The sequence below is a fragment of the Erythranthe guttata genome, chromosome 8, assembly GCF_056151865.1.
Source record: "Erythranthe guttata isolate IM_541 chromosome 8, IM_541, whole genome shotgun sequence".
Lineage (NCBI taxonomy): Eukaryota > Viridiplantae > Streptophyta > Magnoliopsida > Lamiales > Phrymaceae > Erythranthe > Erythranthe guttata.
In genome coordinates, this window is record NC_142540.1 from 22,938,158 (window position 1) to 22,961,363 (window position 23,206).

The window sequence follows — 23,206 nt, forward strand, 5'->3', positions numbered from 1 at the left end:
GGCAGCGAAACGGATCTTACGCTAGATTGCGGGAACTATGGATTATGGAATTTGGTACTCGAAAGTTCCCAATTTTCGGTTATACGGCTTTACCGATAGTGATTGGGCAAGTTCATTGGATGATAGGCGAAGCATTTCGGCGAATGTTTTCACTCTTGGATCTGGAGCAGTAACTTGGAGCTCAAAGAAGCAAGAAACAGCGGCACTATCCTCGTCGGAAGCGGAATACATGGTTGTTACTTCGGCAGCATGTCAAGTGATTTGGTTAAGGAGAATATTAGCCGAACTTCAACAAGAGCAAGAAGGAGCGACGGAGATATTTTGCGACAACAAATCGACAATTTCCATGACAAAGAATCCAAGCTTCCATAGTAGAACGAAGCATATTGACATACGCTTCCACTTTGTTCGTGATTTGGTTGCAAAAGATGAGATAAGTTTGAAGTACTGTAACACAAATGAGCAGGTGGCTGATGTGCTCACCAAGTCTTTGTCCAAAGAGAAGTTTGTCTACTTCAGGAATCTGCTTGGTGTGTGCAACTTTGAATCAAGGGGCAGTGTTGAAGAATAATTCAAAGTTTGAATAAGTTATTTTTAGTTAGCTTGTTAGTGCCGTAATTTTCTATTTTTAATTAGTCAAATTCAGTCCTATTCTTTAGCTAGTTGAGTAGTGGTTTGTTAGCATTGTTGCTGACTTAGTAGTGGATAAGTTTTTTCGTTGCTCTATAAATAATGAAGTACGATGTACTGTTTTTATTCATCAAATAATAGAGAACAACTCTTCTGCATATTCTTGTTTTTCACAGTAGCTTTATGCTTCTTTTTCCCAACAACTTACACAATCGGATCAATACTTGACGCCTTTTCTTCTTTGCGGTTTCCTTTCTCAAAAGAGGTAGAAGCACAACACCTTGATAAATTCAGCTTTCACATTCTGGCAAACAGTTTAAAATAATTAGATTTCACTTTATACTTGTATTGTATTTCACGGAGAAAGTGAAAAAAAACAACAAAGGAGATGCTAGAGATAAAAAGAGTAAGGGAAGTCATAATTCTATAATATTTACTTTCTTGAAGTTTACAATGTTGTCATGTGAATATGGAGGGAGACAGAGTGATGATACTAAAGTTAGATCACCTTATATAATTGAAGTAGAATGAGCTGGAAGAGCAGAGTGGATCATGAGCTTGATGACCTTGAGATACCTGCGATCATATATAGAACACGTAAACTAAGCCGGGGGTTGATCCGGTGGAAACCCCTCCGACGCTCAAGTCAGACGTGCGGATAGTGGAAATAGTCCAGAGAATAGAGTTGATAGTATTGCTCAGTTAATATGACGTACCTTAAGGAATGAGTTCAAACCTTTATTTATAACTTAGTTGAGATTGTCGGACCCAAACCTTACTTGAAGGTGATTGGGCCTCGGTGATAGTGGTCTTCGATATTGAGCTCGTGGCCCCGTAGGTAAATTATTTGTTGGGCCAATTAGGCATATCATTAAGCCCCTCACTCTCGAGTCGATGTGGGGCACATGTTGAAATGGGTGACAGGTCGTGTCGAGAGTAAAAGTTGTAGTGGTCTTGCGTTGGCGTATAGCCTAATGGTATGTGAAATGTTGATTCTCAAATATTTAATTGTATTATTCATTTATGTTAACAGGTTAAATGTGGAAATTTATGAGATTATGATATTGATGATGATCTATTGGTACACACAAATTCGACCAAGACATTTAATGCGTGTACCAAGAAATATAGATAGCAACTCAGCATTGTCGGGTCATGCTTACACGTTAGAGCTATTGTCTGGGTCAGACACACAATGTATGGATTTAATGTGCATGTCTTGTATTGCGTATATTCGTCTGAGCATGCATTTTAGACAAAGAGGATGGCTACATGATAGTAAACATGTATCAGTAGAAGAAAAATGGCAATGTTCTTGCAAATTATTGGGCATATATAGTAAGCGTCTTCGTGTGGTGAAGCGTATATTTCAACACTCTTCACAAACAGTTCATGCGTGTTTTCACAAAGTGTTGATTGCAATGATGAATATGGCAAGGGAGGTAAAAGTACCAACAACATTTGACTCAAATCCAAACATTTCAGCAAATTTTAGGAGGTTAAACCACATTTTTAAGGTAGATATTTTTGTGCATTGTATATTTTTTTTGTCATTATTTTATTGCTTTAGATTTTTGAAAATTCTCTAATGTTTGCATAAATGTTTTATTTTATTTAAATATAGGGAGCAGTTGGTGCACTTGATGGAACATTAATACCTGCCATTATTCCAATTTTACGACAGACTATGTATAGGGGTAGAGGAAAGGGAGAATGTTATCAAAATATTTTAGGAATATGCGACTTTAATATGATTTTTACGTTTGTTTGGGCAGGCTTGGACGAGGTAACACATGATTAAAGAATCTTAACGGATACAGTTGCTGATTCAAGAAATGGGTTTCCTGATATTACTTTAAATTGAAACTAAATTCTTAATATGTATACGTTAAATTTGATATTACTTTATATTTATAATGGTTACATGTAAATACTATCTTTGTGATACTGCATATACACATACTAGAGGATTTATGGTTCCATATCGTAATTACGAAATTGGTTAGGAGATTATCGTCGTAGGCGTCCTTTAACTAAAGAAGAAAGATTTAACCATGCTCATGCTCAACTAAGGAATGTCACTGAACGAGCTTATGGAGTTCTGAAGAAAAGATTTCCGATTTTACAAAAAATGGCCCCTTTTTCGTTTAATGTGGCAGAGAAATATAGTGATTGCTTGTTTTGCGGTGTATAATTTTATAAGGAAAAAGCGTATAAGTGATATACTTTTTGAGGAGCTTGATCAACCTAATATGCCATTTGATGGTACAAATGAGGATGAGCAAAACCTTGTGAATGATGGTACAACTACTAGACCATGGTGGGGCGACGAAAACATGCAATACATGGCAAATGTGCGCGATGAGATAGCAACCCGGTTGATGCCTGGAGGGATCAGGACCAATTAGAATTTATTAATTTTTTTCACGCTAATTTTAGGGATTAATATTTTTGAGCCAATTTTAATAACTTTAATGTATTTTTATATTTTATCTGCTTTTATTTATGAAGTTTATTTGTATTCGTTGTTTGAATTTGAAATTTGAAATTCATATTTTGTCTATGTTAGATATTATAAGTTTATATCAAGATATTTAATGTCCGCCAAATTTTTATAATTTACTGATTAAGTAGATCATGCTAAAAAAGTATGTTTATTCATATATTCTAATCAAATTTAATTACCAATAATGTTTCAGAATTATACAAGGGTATATCAGGAAAATTACAATATAATTATACAAGGGTATATCAGGAAAATTACAATATTCAAACGTTATTGATATTCAGTTATCAAATGAACTTAATTATTCAGCATTCAACAATCAGATACATTCAACAAGCATTCAACAATCAGACACAGCTCCTACCCATTAATATATTTATTCAGCATTCAGCATTAAGCACTTAATCCTATCAAACGGAGCCTAAATCTCATTGGTAAAATCTAAAATTTAGGACAACTTTTTACTCATATCCTGACGTAATTGTTACATGCAAGAACAATTATATTTCCGAAAGAATAACAAAAAATTATGCATATATGTTCTCATTCACTGGAAAACGAAAGGAAAGACAAGAAAACAACGGAAAGAACGACAGTACAGTCGGTTTACACATAAATGGATTTATTTCAATATTTACTAAGATAAATATATAAGTGTCCAAAATGCACGCATGAGAATACTAAAAAACATTCTTCTCATCGATCGACAATAATATAATTCTTCTGTAGGCACATTCATTGTCCCTCAAACTCATTACTAGTCGTACTGTTTGCATCATGAGTCGGCCATGCCATCGGAATCATTAACCGGCCCTGCATCGATAAGTAACCAAATATATATACTTCATTCGATTTTATCTGAGTATTCAATTATGTCTATGATAAGACATGGAAGTTTGCTTACCTTTGATTTTGCTTCTGCAGAAAACGGCTAATTCGAATTTCTTTGCTTCTGAACTAGTGAGTTGCTTAGTCAGAGAGACGTGTTTTTATCCTCGTATGCATTATAAAAACAACGCCGACCTGTAATATTAGCCACAAAATAAGTATTATGTTTGACGGAATAAAATCTAGTATTACTGCAATTTTAGTTAATTTAGATTACCACCTTTCTTCAGTCAAATCTACATTTAGCGCTGTAGCTTCACTTTTGTTTGTTTTTCCCTTCCTTCACCAAAATCAAACCAAACATTTAGCACTGTTATCCCTCTCACATACATATTCCTTCTCTTCTCAACGTATTTGAGAACATCTGAATCTTCACTTTAAGCACAAATAAATAAACTCACATGCACACACAAATACATATATATTTCGATTCTTTTACTTAAAATTCAAATCACTGTATTTGTTATTATATATAATATCTAAATATTAAATGTGAACACAATATATAACAGAATATCAGTTTACTGAAAAAATGCAACAAATATTCATGCACAGTTCGTGTCGGTTAAAATCACATGTACCAATATAAAATAGAACGAGAATCAAGTAAAAAAGTGACTCAGTGTTTAACAAGGAAAAACAGAATGTTAGTTCCAGGAAGTAAAATGCAAACCTGTTCCGTCAGCATTTCGATCTGGTTCTCTGCAATATTCAGCGAACATATTAATTAACAAAGCAGCAGTCTATACACAGATTGTAATATTGGAATGCAGAGACAGATCTAGCAGGTGCACATACAAATGGAAATGGATTCGCAATTTCGCACCAACATATGTTTCATGATAGTTTCTTAAAAATGATATATACAGGAAAAAGACGGACTCAAACTTACGGAGATGTTTGGCGACCAAGTTGAGATGACAGAAAATAGTGAAGTTGCTGAGACAGGAGAAGAAATAAGATAAAATACACAAAAGCTATTTTGGTTCAAAAGTACAGAACATTTCATACATCTCACATATCACACGTCACATTATTTTCAGATTTAAAGAAAGGATTATCAAATTTCTGTTACATGAGACATTTGCTTAGGCTGTTCTTTCACTTTCAATGAGAAGCAGACTAGAGATTGAAGTATCTTTGTTCGGAGATTAAACTGCTTACCCGTATCGTCTTAGTGGAACTTATAAACTGAGCAGGATTGGAGTAATAAACGTTTAGCAGCTGCGGATTGAGGCGAAGAATACACGAGAAAAATATGTTAATGAGATTTGAGAATTATATCCAAATAAAAGTTAGAATCAAAGAGCATCTAGCAATACCTGATTATTCATGATCTGGGAAACGGATGGCGTGTCCACATTCCCAGTAGAACTCGACTCTGTATCCAAGTTTGCCTGCATTCCTCCAGCTGCAAAGTTTATTTCAAGAACATTAACAATCTGGAAAAAAAAAAAAAAACATTCATGCAAAACCAATACAAAATTTTAATTAAAAACAGTGGAATCAAGTAACTTGTAGAAAATCATGTCAAGACTCAAGATATGTTGGCCCCAAGCTAACCTAGTATCTATGAACTATTCTAAATCCTTGGCTGTCTTAGTTTATACTGAAAGTCCCGGATGTTTACGCTATTGTCGCAATAATAAAACAAGTGCTAAATGTAAGGAGAAGCATTCAATATATATACATCAAGAAAATGATACAATTAAAGTATTAATGCATGTTTCACCTGACATACCCCAATACTACAGAAACTGAAGAAAAACTATTTGAACGACGACGAGCATTTTTTTATTTGAAATTTCAGAAATCCAAACAACTAGCTAACAAAAACTAAAAAAATGGTGCTGCCAGATTTAGACTTACTGCGAGCAGAGGTCCAAGGATTTGGAAGCGGGTTTATATTTGGAGTAGGGTTATTGGTTGTAACTTCAGGTCTAGTGAGTTCTTCTTCCTTGTAATTTTTGTTAAAGCGCCTTCAAGTCTAGGTTACTACTTCGGTTACGGTTGATTCTTCTGCTCCCAACGGTATTTTTGGGTGGAAAGAGAATCAAAATTAGTTATATATATAATAGACAAATCAAATATATGTCCCCACAATTATGATTCTTCTGATCACGGTCATTATGAATTCATCAACCAATTACTATATTTAAACAAAGCAGTCATCAGTAATCAATATAGAGTATATACCTTGTCAGTGGTGATGGTGTAGGCTCATTGTCACTGAAACTGATCGATGCTACCATAATTACTTCTTTCCTCAAACCCCTGCAATATTTAATTAACCAGTAGCGTTTTATGAATTAGCAAAAAAAAAAACACGAATATCTGACATGGATAGCATAACAGGCAGATTTAAGCAATAATAATAACAAGGCAATTGATATCGTTAGAAAGAAAACTTGCTTTTGAATTTCCTTGCACAGAAAACGGCTCGTTAGATTCATAGTGCAGTTCCCCACAGCAGCATCGAATTTCTTCTATTTCCGACTGAGGCTTTTCCCTCATTATTTCAGTAGCTGAGAAGAGCCACGCCCTCCACCATGTTCAGATAATTAGGGGCACTTCCGACTTTCTTCTTCGACGCAACCTGTTTGAAATCTTCACCACTACAGAAACCACTTCCTTGTTAACAGACTCGTGGAATTTAATACTGAAGCAAAAACGAGAGGAAAACGCGAAAAAAATATTGATAGTACAAACCTTGAATTGCATTTACTTGAGCTTTGTACTTGTGCTACACAAACTAATTTTGTGAGCTATCCTTTCCGTTTTGTCATCAAGAGCACATGGACAAATCTGATCATGTTCTTTCCTATTTCCAAAGGAAGAAACAAGATGGGTGTACAACCCTTTCTACAAAAGATCAAGTGATTTACAAGAGCAGAGAACTTCGAATTCTGTTAATATCAACGGAATACCGGCTTCAAGTAAGGAAATCGTCTGATCTAGACAACCTTCCCACCCGGGGCGAGTACAGGAATACGATGATCAAGAAATAATATATCATACGAATAGTGTTCATGATTACATTCAGTTAACAATCCACTGCAAAAACAATATAATGTATAAACCAAAAAGCAAATTGGAGACTAAGGAAAGTAGTATTTCATTCACAAAATTTGTTCATACATGTATACTGTGGAATCACAGAAAAACCCGAAACCACATGTGGAATCAAACAGAAAAACAACAAACAAAATGAAATGCAAGTGGAATCAACCTAAAAACCGAAATGAAATTGCCGTCCGTGCATTTCACGATAGAAACTAGATTTCAACCTAAACCTCAAATTAGGGCAGCCATAATCCCTAATTGACGAGCATAACCAGCCCAAAACACGATTCAAAACTAAACCTCAAACGTACATAATAAGACATCCATACTGCAGAGCAATGTCAGTCATCTCCATGAATTCAGGGTTACGAATCCCTATTCTTACGACGCGATGGCCATTCCATTCTATAACTATTGGACGTGGTTGCACCGGTGGCTGAAGCGGCGGATGGGGGTCGGGGGCGGGGGCGGGGGCGGGGACGGGGGCGGGAGGTGCGGGGGGGCGGGGGCGGGCAACGTCGCCACGGCGGAGACGACGGAGATGACGAACACGACGGAGACGACGGAGACGGCGAAGACGGCGGAGACGGAGGAGGCGGCGCAAGAGTATCGGAGGCCACATAATGTGTAGAGCAGAGGGAGTCAGTGCAGATTCGCTGTGGGAGAAGTATAGAGAGAGAAGGGGTGGTTATGAAATATAAAACGGACTTCGGTTCGGGAGAGTGTGAAGAAAGAAGGGGAAAGTAAGTGAAAGTGGTGCGACACGTGGCTCGATCTCCAACGTCCAGAATTTCTTGAAGGGAAAGTAACCAAATCCTAGCCGTCAATGCCTGTCAACCGGTGAATACGTACGGAGAATTCGATTCAGTAACGTGGGCTCGGTATTCAAAATATTTCTATATTTATTTTTATATTTATTTTTATACTAATATAAAAATTTATATAACAATATTTATATTTAACAGTTGATAATCGAACTGCAAATGAATCAGTATCATTAAATTTAAGAATTTATTTGCTTTCAATTAATATAAATTTACTATTTCGTAGACCAATGATGATATATTTGTATAATTAGATATTTCATTTAGAGCAACTCCAACCCGGTTATTAAAGGTGGTATCAAATCCCTTAACTTCCATTTGACTCCCTAATTTTAAAAACTCTCTCCTCCAATGGGTTATTAAAATAGGGTTCTATTTTGATAATTCATCATTCGGAGAGTAAAAATACATCCAAAATAAATAGTTATCAAATATTATCCTAAAAAATAGGAGCACGTGAAAAAAAGAAAAACCTCAACATAATTGAGTTTTCTTTTCTTTACGTAAAAATCTCAACAGAATAAAATTAAATTTTCTACATCTTCAACAAATTTCTGGAAAAAAATCTCAACATAATAAAATTAAATTTTCTACAATTTCAACATATTTTTTTTTCTTTCTCTAGAGCTTCAACAAAGTTCCACGGAAAAAAATAATCTCTATTTATATATAATTTTTTTTTCTATTGAAAAGGTAAAAACTTGATTAATATTGATTTTGAAGATAGTTTACCAGAAAAATCGGTTTGTATGGTTATTTAAAATAGATCGAAAAATAAATAATATATGAATAATCATAAATTTGTTTGATAATTGTTTTTTGATACTTGTGGTTGGAGTTCACTAGTTGTATAAGAGATATCAAAGTGTAATCATGGTTATCAAATGAGTATTTGATAACCCCATTCGATAACAACGGGTTGGAGTTGCTCTTATAAGTTCATGAAGGGTGAAAGTTGCCAAAACTCGTCTCAAAGATAGCGAAAGATTTATTTTCTAGTACAACCCATATTTGCTAGCATTCCCAATTATTTTTTATGGTGTTTATAGGAGAAATAGAATTGGAGAAAGAGAGGATTATGTCTCTCACTTATATTAATCATATATATAGTTACATGTAGGAAACTCTAACCTATTACACCAAGGCAACTATAATAATAATAATAATAATAATAATAATAATAATAATAATAATAATATATACGTAATATATAATATATATACGCTAATAGACCCCCGCAGTCGAAACGGGAAATGAGAGGACGTGGAGACTGGAGACAAACTGTTGAAACAATTGAGTAGGGAGTCCTTTCGTGAACATATCGGCAAACTGGTAGGCGGAAGGGACGTGAAGAACTCGAACATGTCCCAAAGCAACTTTGTCTCGGATAAAGTGGATATCGATCTCCACATGTTTCGTACTTTTGATCTTGAAGAGCCCGAAGAGGATCCCATGATTTATACCAATGGGCTAGTACCGCGAACCAATAAAAGCCTATAAATCGGCATATCAAATCTTTGTCCATATCATATACCGTCACGTCTATGTGGTTAGGGGAAAAAACTGAGAAGGTCGATGTCTATCTCTTTTCTCCACGGTAATGTAATGCAAGGCCACCCGATTTGCCAACTTTCTCCACCGACGTGCCAAACAAATTCCACTTCCTTTTAAGATGTTCAATACGTTGAGACGTAGATTTCATCTTGGAAAGGAACACAATGTAGAGGTGATATTTTTGGAGAATGTCTCCGAGGACATGAATTGTCAAGGGCACTCCCAACCCTTGATAATTTCAGAACAAGCAACTCATTGGTGTCGGCAGGATTGCCCTCTAGTATCCACCGTTGAGTTGGTTTCCTCATCCCTAAGAGTTGGATAAAAATATGAAATTTTCAATTTACGGTACGATTTTAACTTCAAAAATCCCATTTTTTCCAAAAATTGCACTTGTAATTTTAAAATTATTATGCATTTTGTATTATAGATGAAAAGTAAATTAAAAAAAAATCCAATTTTAGGCTATTTTAACCTGAAAAAGAAAATCAGTTTTGGAACAAATTTCTCAATTCCAATATTTTAAATTTTGATTCTCCTCTAAAAAAAAAAGAAAAAATTGATTCGTGATTTCTTTTAAATGGGGTTGAATTTTTCTTTTTCACTTTAGAAAGTGCTAATTCCAATATGATAATTCAATTTTTGAAGTGTAAATAAATAGTATTCAATCCAAACTAGAATTCGGTTTATCTGGATGGTTCGAATTATTAAATGAATTTAAATAAGTGTAGCTTGAGTTCGACAAAGTCTACTTTTTGGAGTTCAAACTCAATTTCGAGTTTATGATCAAATTTTATGAGCCCACTCGTAAGCTTTGAACACTTGAGCTATTTCAGTTAGAATTTAAAAATAAATATTCCTGATTTCATTATATACTATTTATATTAGTGATAAATAAATCATCAAATGGATTTATTGTTTTCTGAAGAAATAATGTGAGCTCAAATTCGACTTGTTAAAAAAATTAAGCTAGAAATTTTTGAATTCGAGATAGAACGTTTGTTAAATTCGTTTACGATATTGTGGCCGACTCGACTGTTGGTAAATAAAATTGAATGTTAATTGAGTTTATAAGGGGAAATTGGGAAACAAATCAAGTTTTTTTATATCTATATATATATATATATATATATATATATATATATATATATATATATATATATATATATATATATATATATATATATATATATATATATATATATATATACTAGTGGTGGCGGCACCGGACAAATAATCAAAATGAGACATCGAATATCTATTTGATTTATGTTATAATATTTTGGTACTTAAAGAAACTCATTTACTCCAACCGCAAAGAGAATTGCCATTATAAAATTGTATTAAATTAAACAATTTAAATAAATTGTATATTTGAAATAAACAAAAAAATATTGATTAAATAAAAAAAATTAATTAAATAAAAATACATAATCAAAAATTGTGTTAGAAAAGAGATTATAGCACATTTGAGTCAAATAAGTGTAACAGTTATAATGGTCTCATGTAGGGCTGGAAAATAATTACCGCCTACCGAATATAATGGTATACCCACCAAAAAATACCGAAAAATTACCGAAACTTCGGTTACCACTACATTTGGTACGGTACCACTATTATACGGTACGGTAGCGATATTATATTTTCAGTACCATGGTAATACCGTACCATACCGCAAATTTGAATTTTATAATTTAATTAATATATATTAATTTTTTATATTGGTTAATAATTAACTAAAATTAAACTTACTACATAAAATAAATAGGTCAAAACTTAAAAAAGTTAAAATACAGTTCTTAAAAATTTATGAGACAACATTGAAGCTTAGTGCAACAAAAAAGCGTACATCCCATTTGGTTTTTCCTGAAATAGTAGGGCTGCAAATTGAGATTGAAAAAAAAAATCATGACTCTAGTAATCTTATTTTGTAAGGTGTGGCTAAATCAATGAAGTTGAAGTTTGATAAATATTCGAAGAGCCTTGAAAATTTGAATAAGATCATATAAATAGCCAATGTTCTTGTTTAAAGTGTTGTGTTTTTATAAAAATTGCCTTCAAAGTATAACAAATTAAAATTAACGGTAGAATACCATGTACCGAGATACCGTACATAAAGTAACAGTATACCGCACTCGTTGGTACGGTAACGGTATCGAATTTTTCAATACCATATAATTCGGTAGATACACGGTATTGATCAAAATATTCGGCAACCGTACCGAAACCAACCCCAGTCTCATGTGGCGTTATGGCGATAAATAAAACCTTATGTTTCCAAACACCTAAAAAACTTATAAAAACTAGGGTAAAATTCATTTTACCTATCTAAACTATGCTCAATGTATAAAATACCCCCTGGACTTTACACCAACATAGCCCCTCCGTTTACATTCCGTTTTTTTTTTGGCTCATGTGACAATTTAACTTTTGCATTTATAATTATTTTTATAGTTTTTCCATTTGGTTTGACATCTTTACCACTTCATCTATTCTATTTATATGTCAATACACGAGTAAACTGCAAAAAAATACATATGTGTAATATGCAAATAACAAAAAGCCCCTTGTGATAAATAAACTAGCAAAATCTCCCCTGTGAAATTATTTATATAGCACACCCTGCCCTTTATTCATTTGAATGTTGACTTAATATAAAAAGACACAAATACCCTCGAAATTTTTCAATTTATAAATTCTTATATTTATAAATATTTTAATTATTTTAGTTTTGTTGTATATTAATTATAAAGGTACAATGGGGTCTTTAATTTATTTCTATTTTTATTATCGATAATTTATGTATATATTTTAAATTATTCCTACATCAAAAGAGTTTATTATGTACTTAAAAATATATACTTAATTTGATTACCAATTTTTTAATAATTTTTCAATTTAATTATTTACTATTTTTTAAATAATATTTTAATTTTCTAAACAATCAAATTAAAAAGAAAATATATATACATATAAATACATTTTGAGGGATAATTTCGTCATTTCACGTCCAAAAATCAGCTATCATCCGCACATCCAACGAGTGAGCCACAAGAAAGTCAACTAGGGGGTTTTCTGCCTTTGACTAAATTTAACAGGGGGATTTTGCTAGTTTATTTATCAAAGGGGGATTTTTACTATTTAGAGATTACACAAGGGTAGCAGTTTATTCGTCAATACACACACCATTTAGACAGTCACACTCTCTCACACACACACACCACACACACACACATGTATATATATATATATATATATATATATATATATATATATATATATATATATATATATATACTGAAATGATTTGTGCATGTACCTTTTAAACTTACAGACACTTTTTTTTTTACCATTCTTCAAAAATCAAAAGGTAAATATTCTTACAAACTTTCTCAAGCTTTTGAAGTTCGATTTCAAATCCCGACCAAGACAACAACAGATCGAAGGTAATTTCTACATTTTTTTTATTGTATCAGATTACGATTATTGAAAACAAAAAATTAAACAAAGCATCTGGTAGTACTCCCTAATTCTAGATGAGTACAGTAGAGTTACTCGTGTAAAACCACGCGAGAAGATGATTTTTTTTATTGAAAATATTTGTATGTTTTGATTGAAAAAAAACAAACAATGGAACTCGTGTGTTATTAGGCGAAACAAGGGGGTTGTGCTCGTGTCAAACCACTCGAGCTCATTTCTTCGAGCTCGCCTAAAATCACACGAGCTCAATTTATTTTAATTATTTTTTTTTCTTAATAATTATTGCTCGTGTGAAAACACGCGAGCAGATCTATTGTCCTTGCATGTCTGCACACGAGGAAAATAGATCTACTCACTCGTTTTCACACGAGTACTAATTTTTTTAATTTTTTTCTAATTAAATACTAATTCAGTTTTTATGTTAAATTTTAGATGGCCGGAGGTAGAGGGAAAAGTTTAATGAGTCAAGTTGCGGAAAAATGTAAGAGATTGATGAAAGCTTTGGGTGGGAAGTCGAACAATCTGAATGATCCGGATCGTATTAGAGATCGGGGAGTTCTTGCTTTCGATCGTAGAAGGAAAGCGACGGCAAGAGAAGAAGCGAAGAGAGCGAGAGAAGAAGCTATTGCAGTCGGAGCCGGGTCTTCTGTACCTATTGCCGATGATCTTCAAGTTGGTCATGTTCGTACTCCGTTGCAGTATGCCTCCGATGATGACGATGAGATGGTGGCTAATGATGACAGTGGTGATGACGAGGAGATGGTGGCTAATGATGACGGCAATGATGATCATGATGGTGGTGAGCCGGCACGTAAAGGTGATCGTGGCGTAAAATTTCCAATTTTGGATGGTCAGCCGTATTTAGAAGGTCCGTGCGAGGGAGGGACGGAAAATTTGGAGTTTATCCGTTGGTTCAAGTCGCATATAACGATATATGTTTCGGATGGATATGTAAGTTTGTTATTAATACGTGTTTTATATATTTTTATAATTTGTATTTTCGCTATATATCTAGTAATATATGCAATTTAATTTAGGAACGTCGTGACACTGGACGGGTCGAGTGGAGAAATAAAGCACTGGATAACTACCTCAGTCCGCAGGATAACACGATGATTAGCAGGTTGGCAATCGGGCTTTACCACTTACGACACTGTTGGCTCCAAATATAGTTCGTCTCCTATTTCCGATCGTATACGGAAAGAATGGGCTTGATGCGGCAAAAAAATGTATGGCAATCCAACCACAATTACTTGATTTGATGATGCCCCATGCCCAGTATCTCCATCTTGTATCCGGGAGGGGTAGGGGTCGTGGAGGGCCGAGGACTAGGGGTAGGGGATCAAGGTTAGACAGTAGGATGATTATGACTGTTGTAATATTATGACTATTGTTTTCCATTTTCATTGGTTCTGTATTATGATGATGGTTACTCAGTTTTCTATTTTGATTGTGTTGAAAAATTATGCGGTTTTCTATTTTGATGGTTATGAGCTCTTACAAACTTAAACATCCAATTACAATAACAAAGTTCAACATCCAAAGTCAATAGAAAAGTTCAACATCCAAATACAATAACAAAGTTCAACATCCAAATAAACTGAAAAAACGCCAAAAGATCATGAAATGAGAGTTGTGTAACGACATAAGAATAATATTTGTTATGTAACGACGTAGGAATAATATTTGTTATGTAACGAGGTAGATGGCAGTAAACTGATACTCAATGGATCATGAAATGAGAGTTATGTAACGACATAGGAATAATATTTGTTACTACGAGATTCTCAACTAGAGGTAGTTATGTAAAACTACCCAACTCAGTATTAGCACCATTGCGTTATATCTCGTAGCAATCGTCAATCCCATATCTGTTGACATCCATTTAGTCTGTGGCGCAGGTCCTCTTTCATGCATGTCAAAATATGGTTGGCGACTGCATTGCGACCCACTTCATCTCCACCAAACATATTAGCATATAACTGATGACGCTCCATAAATCTACAACCAAGTTGTTCTTACTTGTGGCCATATTTCCCGTGTCTATGCAATATAGTACAAAACTTAATAATTGCTCCAAAAAAATTGGTTTCATGGCAAACGAGCACAATAATTTCGACCGAAATTATATGGAAATTTGCATAAGTGAAAACAAGTAAACAACTCATGCCTCCATTATGGCTAAGCTTATAAGATGTTAAAATGATCTTATAAGATGTTTTTCCAAAATGTTTGGCAAAGTTTTAAAAAAAGATCTTAATTTTTCTAAAAATAAACTGTAGGAGAGCAAATAATATCTTTTTAAAAAAATACCTCAACCTCACCTTTTTATTTAAGATCTTATAATGAGTAAAAATATGATATAAGCTTATTATCCAAACATGCTAAAAATTAATTCTAAAGATAAGATGTAAAAACTTATCAGCTCTTAAAACATCTTATCAGACGTCGGTTGGTTGTTTGAAATATGGTTAGCCAGACACCCTTAAGTGTAAATTGGAATCAACTCGAAATTAGTACATCCAGACGTCGGTTGGTTGTTTGAAATATGGTTAGCCAGACACCCTTAAGTGTAAATTGGAATCAACTCGAAATTAGTACATCCGAATAAAACAAATTAAAGAAAAAATTGAAAAATTAATACCAATTTCATTAAAATATATAAAAAAAAAATAAGCCATTTCAATTTCGAGATAGACCAAAAAAATAAAAATAAATGAAAGGACAAAAGAAATGAAGAAAATAACATAGTGGAGTAAAAATAAATATTTTATGGCAAAATTGAGCACACTCGAATTCTCTGTCAACCTTCATCTAATTAACCTTTCTGTTTACTCAGAACTATAACAAACTTGACTGAGAAGAAAGAGAGAGAGAAAATCTAGGTATTGAAAGAGGAGATATATATAATATACGGAGTGTATATCTCTGTACGTATCTTACGTAATACTTGGAGATTGATTTCCACAATCAATTTTCTATGCATGGTAGGAGTATATATATAAATATATATATGAACTGATCGAGAGATAAGAAGAAGATATATAAACATTTCCCCCAATTTCTTCACTAGGGTTCAGCACTATCTCTGACGATCAATCAATCCGTATTTGATTCTCCTTGTCACTGTCAGATTTCATCAGAATGGGCGGCGGCGAGGCGGCGCACGGCGGAGACGATTCGAGCAACCGCGTCGGAGAAGAAGTGACTGTCGACGTCAGCTGCGCGAACGGCTCGGAATTCTCTGTTCATGTGTACTTGGACTCAACCGTCGAATTTTTCAAGTCAATCCTTGCTCGGAAATGCGGAATCCCCATACATCAGCAGCGTTTAATCTACAGAGGCCGCATTTTGAAGGACGATCAAACTCTTCAGAGCTACGGTATGAAGCCTCATCATTGTCATTATTATTATTATTTCCTTACTGATAACACGTAATAAAGGTGTATTTTGTTTCTAATTATGTTTTATTAAAATGAATTTGCAATTTATTGGTAATTTGATAGTCTTATGGCTGTTTGTATAAACTACGGTGGGGAGGGAGATTTATTTTCGATAATCATGCGGCGAAATGCTTGAGTGTCTATTGTTTAATTTGATCATATTCGAAACAGAATTCTTGAAGTACCCCGATTCAATCTAGTGAGATATCCATACATGTATCGATCTATTTCTATAATTGGATGGGGCCTAGCAAATTGAGTATCGTAATTCGTAAATATCCAAGACTGTTTCTAGGATTAACGTAAAGATCTGTATCGGGTGCAATTGCATTTAAGTGTCAGAGTGTATTGCTCTGGTCTATTAACGCCGATGAAAATCTATTTTCTTTGAACCAGAATAAATAGAGAATGTTATGTGTCTCTCTACAAGCTACAAATTTGAAATTGCCAGTTGCCAACTTATATGATGCTGAGATGTAGTACTAATAGCATAATTGCGATACTTTGAAAGCTTTTGCAACATCTTGACATTGAGTTAGGGTAATTCAGGTTCAGATGTGGAATTAATTAAATTGTTCTTATTTTCTGTCGACAGGTCTTGAGGCTGACCATACTGTCTACTTGGTACGAAGTTTTGCAACAGCTGTAACTGCAGCTTCAACGGATGCTGGAGTTCGAAGTACAAATCCAATTCCAAGCACAGGTGCAGGTTCCAGTGAAGGTGTGCGACGAGGAGGATCTGAGTTTGGATCTTCTTTGTCCCCTGGACTTGGCCTAACTGGATTAGAAAGTGCTAGGAATATATTTCAAGAAAGGCTGCAACAGTTAATTCAAAACCCCGACATGCTTAGCAATATGTTTAATATGCCGTCTTTTCAGAATATAATCAATAATCCCGAAACAATCCGCAATGTGATTGTGAACAATCCTCAACTGAGCGATATTATGGACCGTAACCCAGAGCTTGCACAGATACTTAATGATCCTTCGGGCCTCCGTCAGGCTGTGGAAGCCTTACGGGACCCTGATATAATGCGTGAAACAATGCGTGAAGTGATGCGTAAGTAATAGATCTAGTAAAGCCAATTAAGATATTTCCTTTGCACCAGACTAAGTAGAGAATGTCATGTTTCTCTCTGATGCTGTATTGGTATGCATTCGTTGTTACTTTTCATCTTAAATCGTATGGCATTTACCCGAAATAGTTTCATATGTATACTTTGGGTGGTCACATCTTTTTCCTGACCTGTTAGTGGCTCTCTACATACTACAGATTTGAAATTGGAAGTTGCTATGTCATAATAGCATTATTGGGATGCTTCAAAATCTTTTTCAACATCTTGACATTGAGTTAGATTAATTTAGAAATTATATTTCGGATGCTATGGTTGATAAAGAGACGTGGAATTAAATTAAAATATTCTTCTTTTTTTTGTTGACAGGTCTTAATGCTGATGACATTATCCACATTGCACAGATTTTTGAACCAGGAGTACCTGCGGAGGCTGCAACTACAGCTGATGCAGGTTTTAGTGAAGATGGCCCACTTGGAGGATCTGCATTTGGGTCTTCATTGTTTCCTGGACTTGGCCTCGATGGATTAGGAAGTGCTAGTGATATATTTGAACAATTACGGCAACAGTTAACTCAGAACCGCAACATGATTAGAGATATTTCTAATATGCCGTTTGTTCAGAATATAATGAACAATCCTGAAACTATACGCAACATTATCACTGACAATCCTCAAATGCGCGAGTTTATTGACCGTAACCCAGATATTGCACACATACTTAATGATCCCGAGACCCTCCGTCAGGCAATGGAGCCTTCACATAGCCCGGAAATAATGCGTGAGCGGATGCGCAACAATGACAGGGCAATGAGCAACATTGAATCTTTTCCTGGGGGCTTTAACATGCTAAGACAGATGTATGAAAATGTGCAAGAACCCCTTGAGGCCCTGTTGGGAGCTCAAGTTGACAGACTTGGCAGTTGGAATTCAAATAATTCTGTATCTGCTGGACCTGAAGTCACAACCAATTCCTCTGGTCCAAATACAAGACCACTTCCAAATCCCTGGAATTCTGCTGGCGGTGAGTCTGAATCTGGTTGCACCATTTTTTTTAGTGGTTAGGCTTTCCTGCAATTTCAAATTCTCAAAATGATCGCCGTTTTTCTGATTAATTTTCTTCAGATTCTGTAGTATTGGGGAAATGTTAGGTGGAACATGCATTAATAGTGATTTGTTTTTCCTTTGTTTGTTGAAAATTTACCTCCAGCATCCTATCTGTTTTAATCTACTATACAAAAATTGAACTGTAGATTTGCATAACTGACACATTTTTAGTGCTTGCTTTTTCTTTTTTTTTTTAGTTCTTGATTTTTTTTTATTTTTTTTTTTATGAATGCTTCTGCTTACATTTGAACAGTTCATTAAATTCTTGCCACAATAGCGTAGACATTTTGGACTTTCAATGTAAAGGAGAACGGCAAGAATTTAAAGTGTTTCAGTTCCTTGTAACTCTTTAAGATGCTAGGTTAATTTGGGGCCAATATAATTTTTTTTCCGAAGTTTTTGACTTGTCCAACGGGTTGTTCAGTATTTTTAATGAAAACTTTGTATTGGTTTGAAATGAGTATTTTTCCCAGCTCTTTAATGTTCTTAAATTAAACTTTGCAGCTGGAGGAATGCAGACAAACTTTGGTATCCCAGTTCTTGAGCGCACGCCGGGTTCTATGCCAGTTGGATCTTCTTCTAATCAGTTAATGCAAAATCCATCCATGTACGACATCATGGAGAATCTCTTAGCAAGTCCACAGTACATGAATCAGGTGCTGCGAAATGCTATTTGATTATGATCATTCCTGACTATTCCTCTTTGCCTTTTTTTTGGGTATAATTTTTAAATCTCATTGACTTATTCTTCTCATGTAACGACCTCACTTTCTTGGCCTCAATCCATAGCTGCTGGGCATGGCTAACTCCAATCCTGCTGAGTTTATTAATCACTTAAGAATGTCACAGGTAAACTGTAGATCCCTCCTTCTCCAACTCTTTGGAGATTCTTGCTTTTCTTACCTATGTTGTTAGGTTATAATGCATTGAATTTCTGAATGCAGACCACTGTGGATGTGTGTGTTGTGTGTGTTGTGTGTGTGTGTGTGTGTGTGTGTGTGTGTGTGTGTGTGTGTGTGTGTGTGCGCGGGCAATGCTATTGGGAGTTTCAGATTCTTTTGCCAGCTCTGAGAAATATGCAGTAGAAATGGTATCCTTGTTGGAATTTCTGAAACAATGATTGTTGGAAATGCAATTCAGTGAAGCGGTACAAGTAGGTAAACAAAAAGAAAGCACTATTTTTCATTTGTAATCTCAGTGTTAATGTTGCATACTAATTAGCTCCATTTAGGGGTTATGTATACTAATATGGAATGGATTTCGCAACTAAAAGTAGTGGATGTAGTATTAATTAGTCTTTTTTCTTCTCTAGCTGTAAAGGATTCCGCAACTAAAAGCACTATTCGTCACTATTTTTCCTCTTCTGCCAATGGGCTTTTTGTTTGGAGGGCCTTTTTGCCCCTCCAATTTTTTTCCTTCTCTAGCTTAAACTTGAGACTTCAAAGATAATTTAGTTGGAGGCTATCTCTATTTACAATCCCTCTACAATGGAGTAGCAATTCATGCTGCTATAAATTGTCATGTTCCCTTTTCTTGCAATGTGGTGCTGCATTCAGTGGCAGAACAGCCTAATCAAATGTCTCATGAAACAAAAAATTAATATACTGCCTCTCTAGAAGTATTTATGTTAAATCTGCAAATAATTTGTTTTTCGCTAACTTGATGCTAGGAAATGTAGCGAACTTCTGATATAGCTTTCCATGAAAAATTACAATTTCAGATAGTTTTATTGTATTTTTTAGTCAGATATTTTTTTCTCCTGTTTCAGCAACTTCAAAGTTCTCTGTCATCTCAACTTGGTAGCCAGCCATCTGTGTAAGTTTGACCTTTTTCTTTTCCTGTATATTATTTTTCAAGAAACTATCATGAAACACTGTGATTGGATTCTTGTAATATATGTTAGTGGGAATCCTCTCCATTTGTATGAGTACCTTTCAGACCAAGTATTTGGCTAAAAGTATTTTATACCTGTGAAAGATGCCTCTACATTCCAGTGTTACAATCTGCATATAGCCTGTTGATGTCCTATGGCTTTGTTAATAACTGGACTTGTTGAATATTGCAGAGAACCTGGTCGAAATGCTGCTGGAGAAACAGGTCGAAATGCTGCTGGGGAAACAGGTCTGCTTCTTACTTCCTCGAACCAACATTATGTTTTTCCTTATATTTTGGATTGTGTTCCAACATTGAGTCAAGATTCGTGGTGCACTAGTCAATTTGTTCATTTGATGCTCATTCTATGTGTGAATTTTAATTTATACAGACTTTGCATGTATTTTTCGTTGCATTTTTTCAGTAAATTAATAATGTTTGTTCTTAACTAACAAGTACTGGATTTACTGTTCACTTTCATTGACCTTTGTGTATGAATGGGTATTGTTTGATGGTCTTCTCCTGAAGAAACATTGCAATCTAGGGGTTTGCGGAATTGCATGTTTTAACGTTTTTTAGACTACATACTAGCAAAGAAAGCTCCTATATGCGCAAGTAAACTGAAGTTATAATTCCACGTAATTATTCTCATTTCACTGTACATCTCACATATTGGCTGCATGAAATAGTAGCTGGGACAGCTGTCAACATGGTATTGAATATGCTGATGAACATATTTAGTGGACTCGGGATTGTTGGTGGTATTACCACTCAAAATAGATCTCAAAGTTACATCTTCTCTTATGATTTTGTGTTTGTTTTCATATCTCTTTGTCTCTCTCATTGTTCATTCTTATAATTTGTGTGTGCATGTGACTTTATTTATTTCGCTTAAAGTAAAGATTAAGATTTTCTCGAATATGTTGGGAAGAGATATTTGAGAGATAACAATGCTAAATGTTTTGTTTGGTTTTGGTGAATGAATTTTTTTTTGGGAAAATCAAACAAAAAGTTGCTAATTTTCGATGAAGTTCATAGAGAGAAATATTATTGTCCATATAAGAATGTGTATTGTTTGATGGACTTTGGGTGACAGAAACCTCGTAAATCCAGGATTTGCGTAATTGCGTGTTATAACATTTTAAAGTACATGCTAACAGAAAAGCTCATTTATGCTCAAGTAAACTGAAGTTATATTTGCATATATTTCGTATTTCACTGTTTATCCAACATAGTGGCTGTATGAAATTGTAGCTGCAACAGCTGACAACATGGGATTGGATATGTTAATGAACATGTTTCGGGGACTCGGGACTGTTGGTGGCATGACCACTCCAAATAGTTCTCAAGGTTCTTTGTGTTTGTTCTCATGCTTCTCTCTCATTGTTCTTTTCTCGTTATTTTGTGTTTGTTTTCATGTTTTACTAGAATTCCTCTGTATAATTTGTGTTGCTTTCATATTTTATTGCAGCCCCCCCTGAGGAATTATACGCTACTCAACTCTCTCAGTTACGAGAAATGGGATTCATCGATACTCAAGAAAACATCAGAGCATTGATTGCCGCTGCTGGGAATGTTGGTGCTGCTGTGGAACGCCTTGTGGGAAATTCTTATCGATAGAGCCATCATATTCTATCTTTCCTGTTCATACGTAGCTTTCGAGATGGAATTTGGACAATGCAGATCACGGTACATTCATATCATACGACAAAAACCAACTTGAATAGGTTTGTCTAACAAATCTTTTGTCGCATCACTTTGAAAAAGAAAACGGAAACAAACAAGAAACACACGCAATATTGAGTGTGTTGTAAATACAACGTGAATTCGCAGTATACTCGGTCTCTTTACTATGATTGGTTGGGGGTGTAGATTCTTGATATTCCCTGTTCTAGAAAATTTTGTATCGCTAACAAAATCCCGGTGGTTCGGGTCGTATCAAAATTGTTTTTTTCCCCTGTACAGTGATCTAACAAGTCGTAACTCGTATATCTCTAGACCAACTTTCTTGTTGACATGAAAACTTCCTTGCAATGTTGCATTATAGAAGTTTGTTAGTCTCTTGACCTCAATAGTTCAAAATTTTAGTATACAGTTAAATCTCTATAAATTAAGAGTCCATTAATACAGTTGAGACCAGGGAAACTCTATTAATTTAGCCAATTATTAAATTATCGAGTTAATAATTTAATACGTTTTCACCGAGTCGGGGCTGTGAGAAACTATTATTTAATCGAGATTCTATTGCACCTCATTTAGTTCGATAGAGTTGGATTATATTAGAAGATTTAACTATGGATTTGAAAGGACTCCTAGCTGGGTGCATTTCAAATTCATTATTATAATTTTAAAATTAGTTTTAGTTAGGCTATAAAATTTTAATATTCATTGATTTGTTTGAATTGAATGATTTCGAATAAATGGATGTAAAAAACGATACCAATTGAAAAGTGATTGAAATGACTCTAAAATGAATGTTTTTAAAGTTTTAACTAAAAACTTCAAAAAATATTGCTAGACGACTCAGTTCAAACAAGCTTAGTAAAATATGTTAATATGAATTTGAAATTCTTCCTTCAAATCGTTCCATTCAAATCTAACTTCAAACATGAAAGTCCTTAGCTCAAATTTTGTCATCCGAATGCAACCTAAGGATATCATCCATTGCATCTATTTTTTAAATTTTAAGCAAAAAGACCAAGATTGGAGTAGGAATTGGGTGATCTTCAAATATCGAGACTTTTGTTTAACAGTTTTAACTTTTTTT

At 34.4% G+C, this 23,206-nt stretch overlaps 1 protein-coding gene and 2 long non-coding RNA genes across 5 annotated transcripts; 1 reads left to right on the forward strand and 2 right to left on the reverse strand.

The window, feature by feature from the left end:
* Window positions 1-3,741: 3,741 nt before the first annotated feature.
* Window positions 3,742-4,267, reverse strand: LOC148768861 (uncharacterized). The gene is made up of 3 exons (XR_016032929.1): window positions 4,245-4,267; window positions 4,041-4,159; window positions 3,742-3,949 (listed from the first exon to the last, which is right to left on the reverse strand). It is a non-coding gene; the product is annotated as an uncharacterized LOC148768861 (long non-coding RNA).
* Window positions 4,268-4,284: 17 nt separating this feature from the next.
* On the reverse strand, window positions 4,285-6,291 carry LOC148768862 (uncharacterized). Its single transcript, XR_016032930.1, has 6 exons — window positions 6,221-6,291; window positions 5,894-6,043; window positions 5,347-5,435; window positions 5,189-5,248; window positions 4,917-4,963; window positions 4,285-4,726 (listed from the first exon to the last, which is right to left on the reverse strand). It is a non-coding gene; the product is annotated as an uncharacterized LOC148768862 (long non-coding RNA).
* Window positions 6,292-15,701: 9,410 nt separating this feature from the next.
* Window positions 15,702-22,462, forward strand: LOC105965093 (ubiquitin domain-containing protein DSK2b). Of its 3 annotated transcripts, XR_016033279.1 has the most exons (10): window positions 15,702-16,327; window positions 16,984-17,448; window positions 17,831-18,484; window positions 19,072-19,223; window positions 19,357-19,416; window positions 19,512-19,724; window positions 20,336-20,382; window positions 20,633-20,688; window positions 21,694-21,789; window positions 21,911-22,462. XR_016033279.1 is itself a non-coding variant. In XM_012989609.2 (9 exons), the coding sequence occupies exons 1-9, from the start codon at window positions 16,090-16,092 to the stop codon at window positions 22,057-22,059; spliced, it is 1,917 nt and encodes a 638-aa protein (XP_012845063.2). In that variant the 5' UTR covers window positions 15,702-16,089; the 3' UTR covers window positions 22,060-22,462. The 3 variants fall into 3 exon arrangements, 1 of the variants encoding a protein (XP_012845063.2); XM_012989609.2 differs by lacking the exon at window positions 19,512-19,724; XR_016033280.1 differs by lacking the exons at window positions 21,694-21,789; window positions 21,911-22,462 and having other exon boundaries at window positions 19,512-19,720.
* Window positions 22,463-23,206: the final 744 nt, after the last annotated feature.

Excerpts from the sequence above, each read along its gene's own strand:
- LOC105965093 (XM_012989609.2), top strand. The coding sequence starts at position 16,090 with ATGGGCGGCGGCGAGGCGGCGCACGGCGGAGACGATTCGAGCAACCGC. Across the intron at positions 19,417-20,335 it reads ATCACTTAAGAATGTCACAG|CAACTTCAAAGTTCTCTGTC; the intron begins GTAAACTGTAGA and ends CTCCTGTTTCAG. Across the intron at positions 20,383-20,632 it reads CTTGGTAGCCAGCCATCTGT|AGAACCTGGTCGAAATGCTG; the intron begins GTAAGTTTGACC and ends TGAATATTGCAG.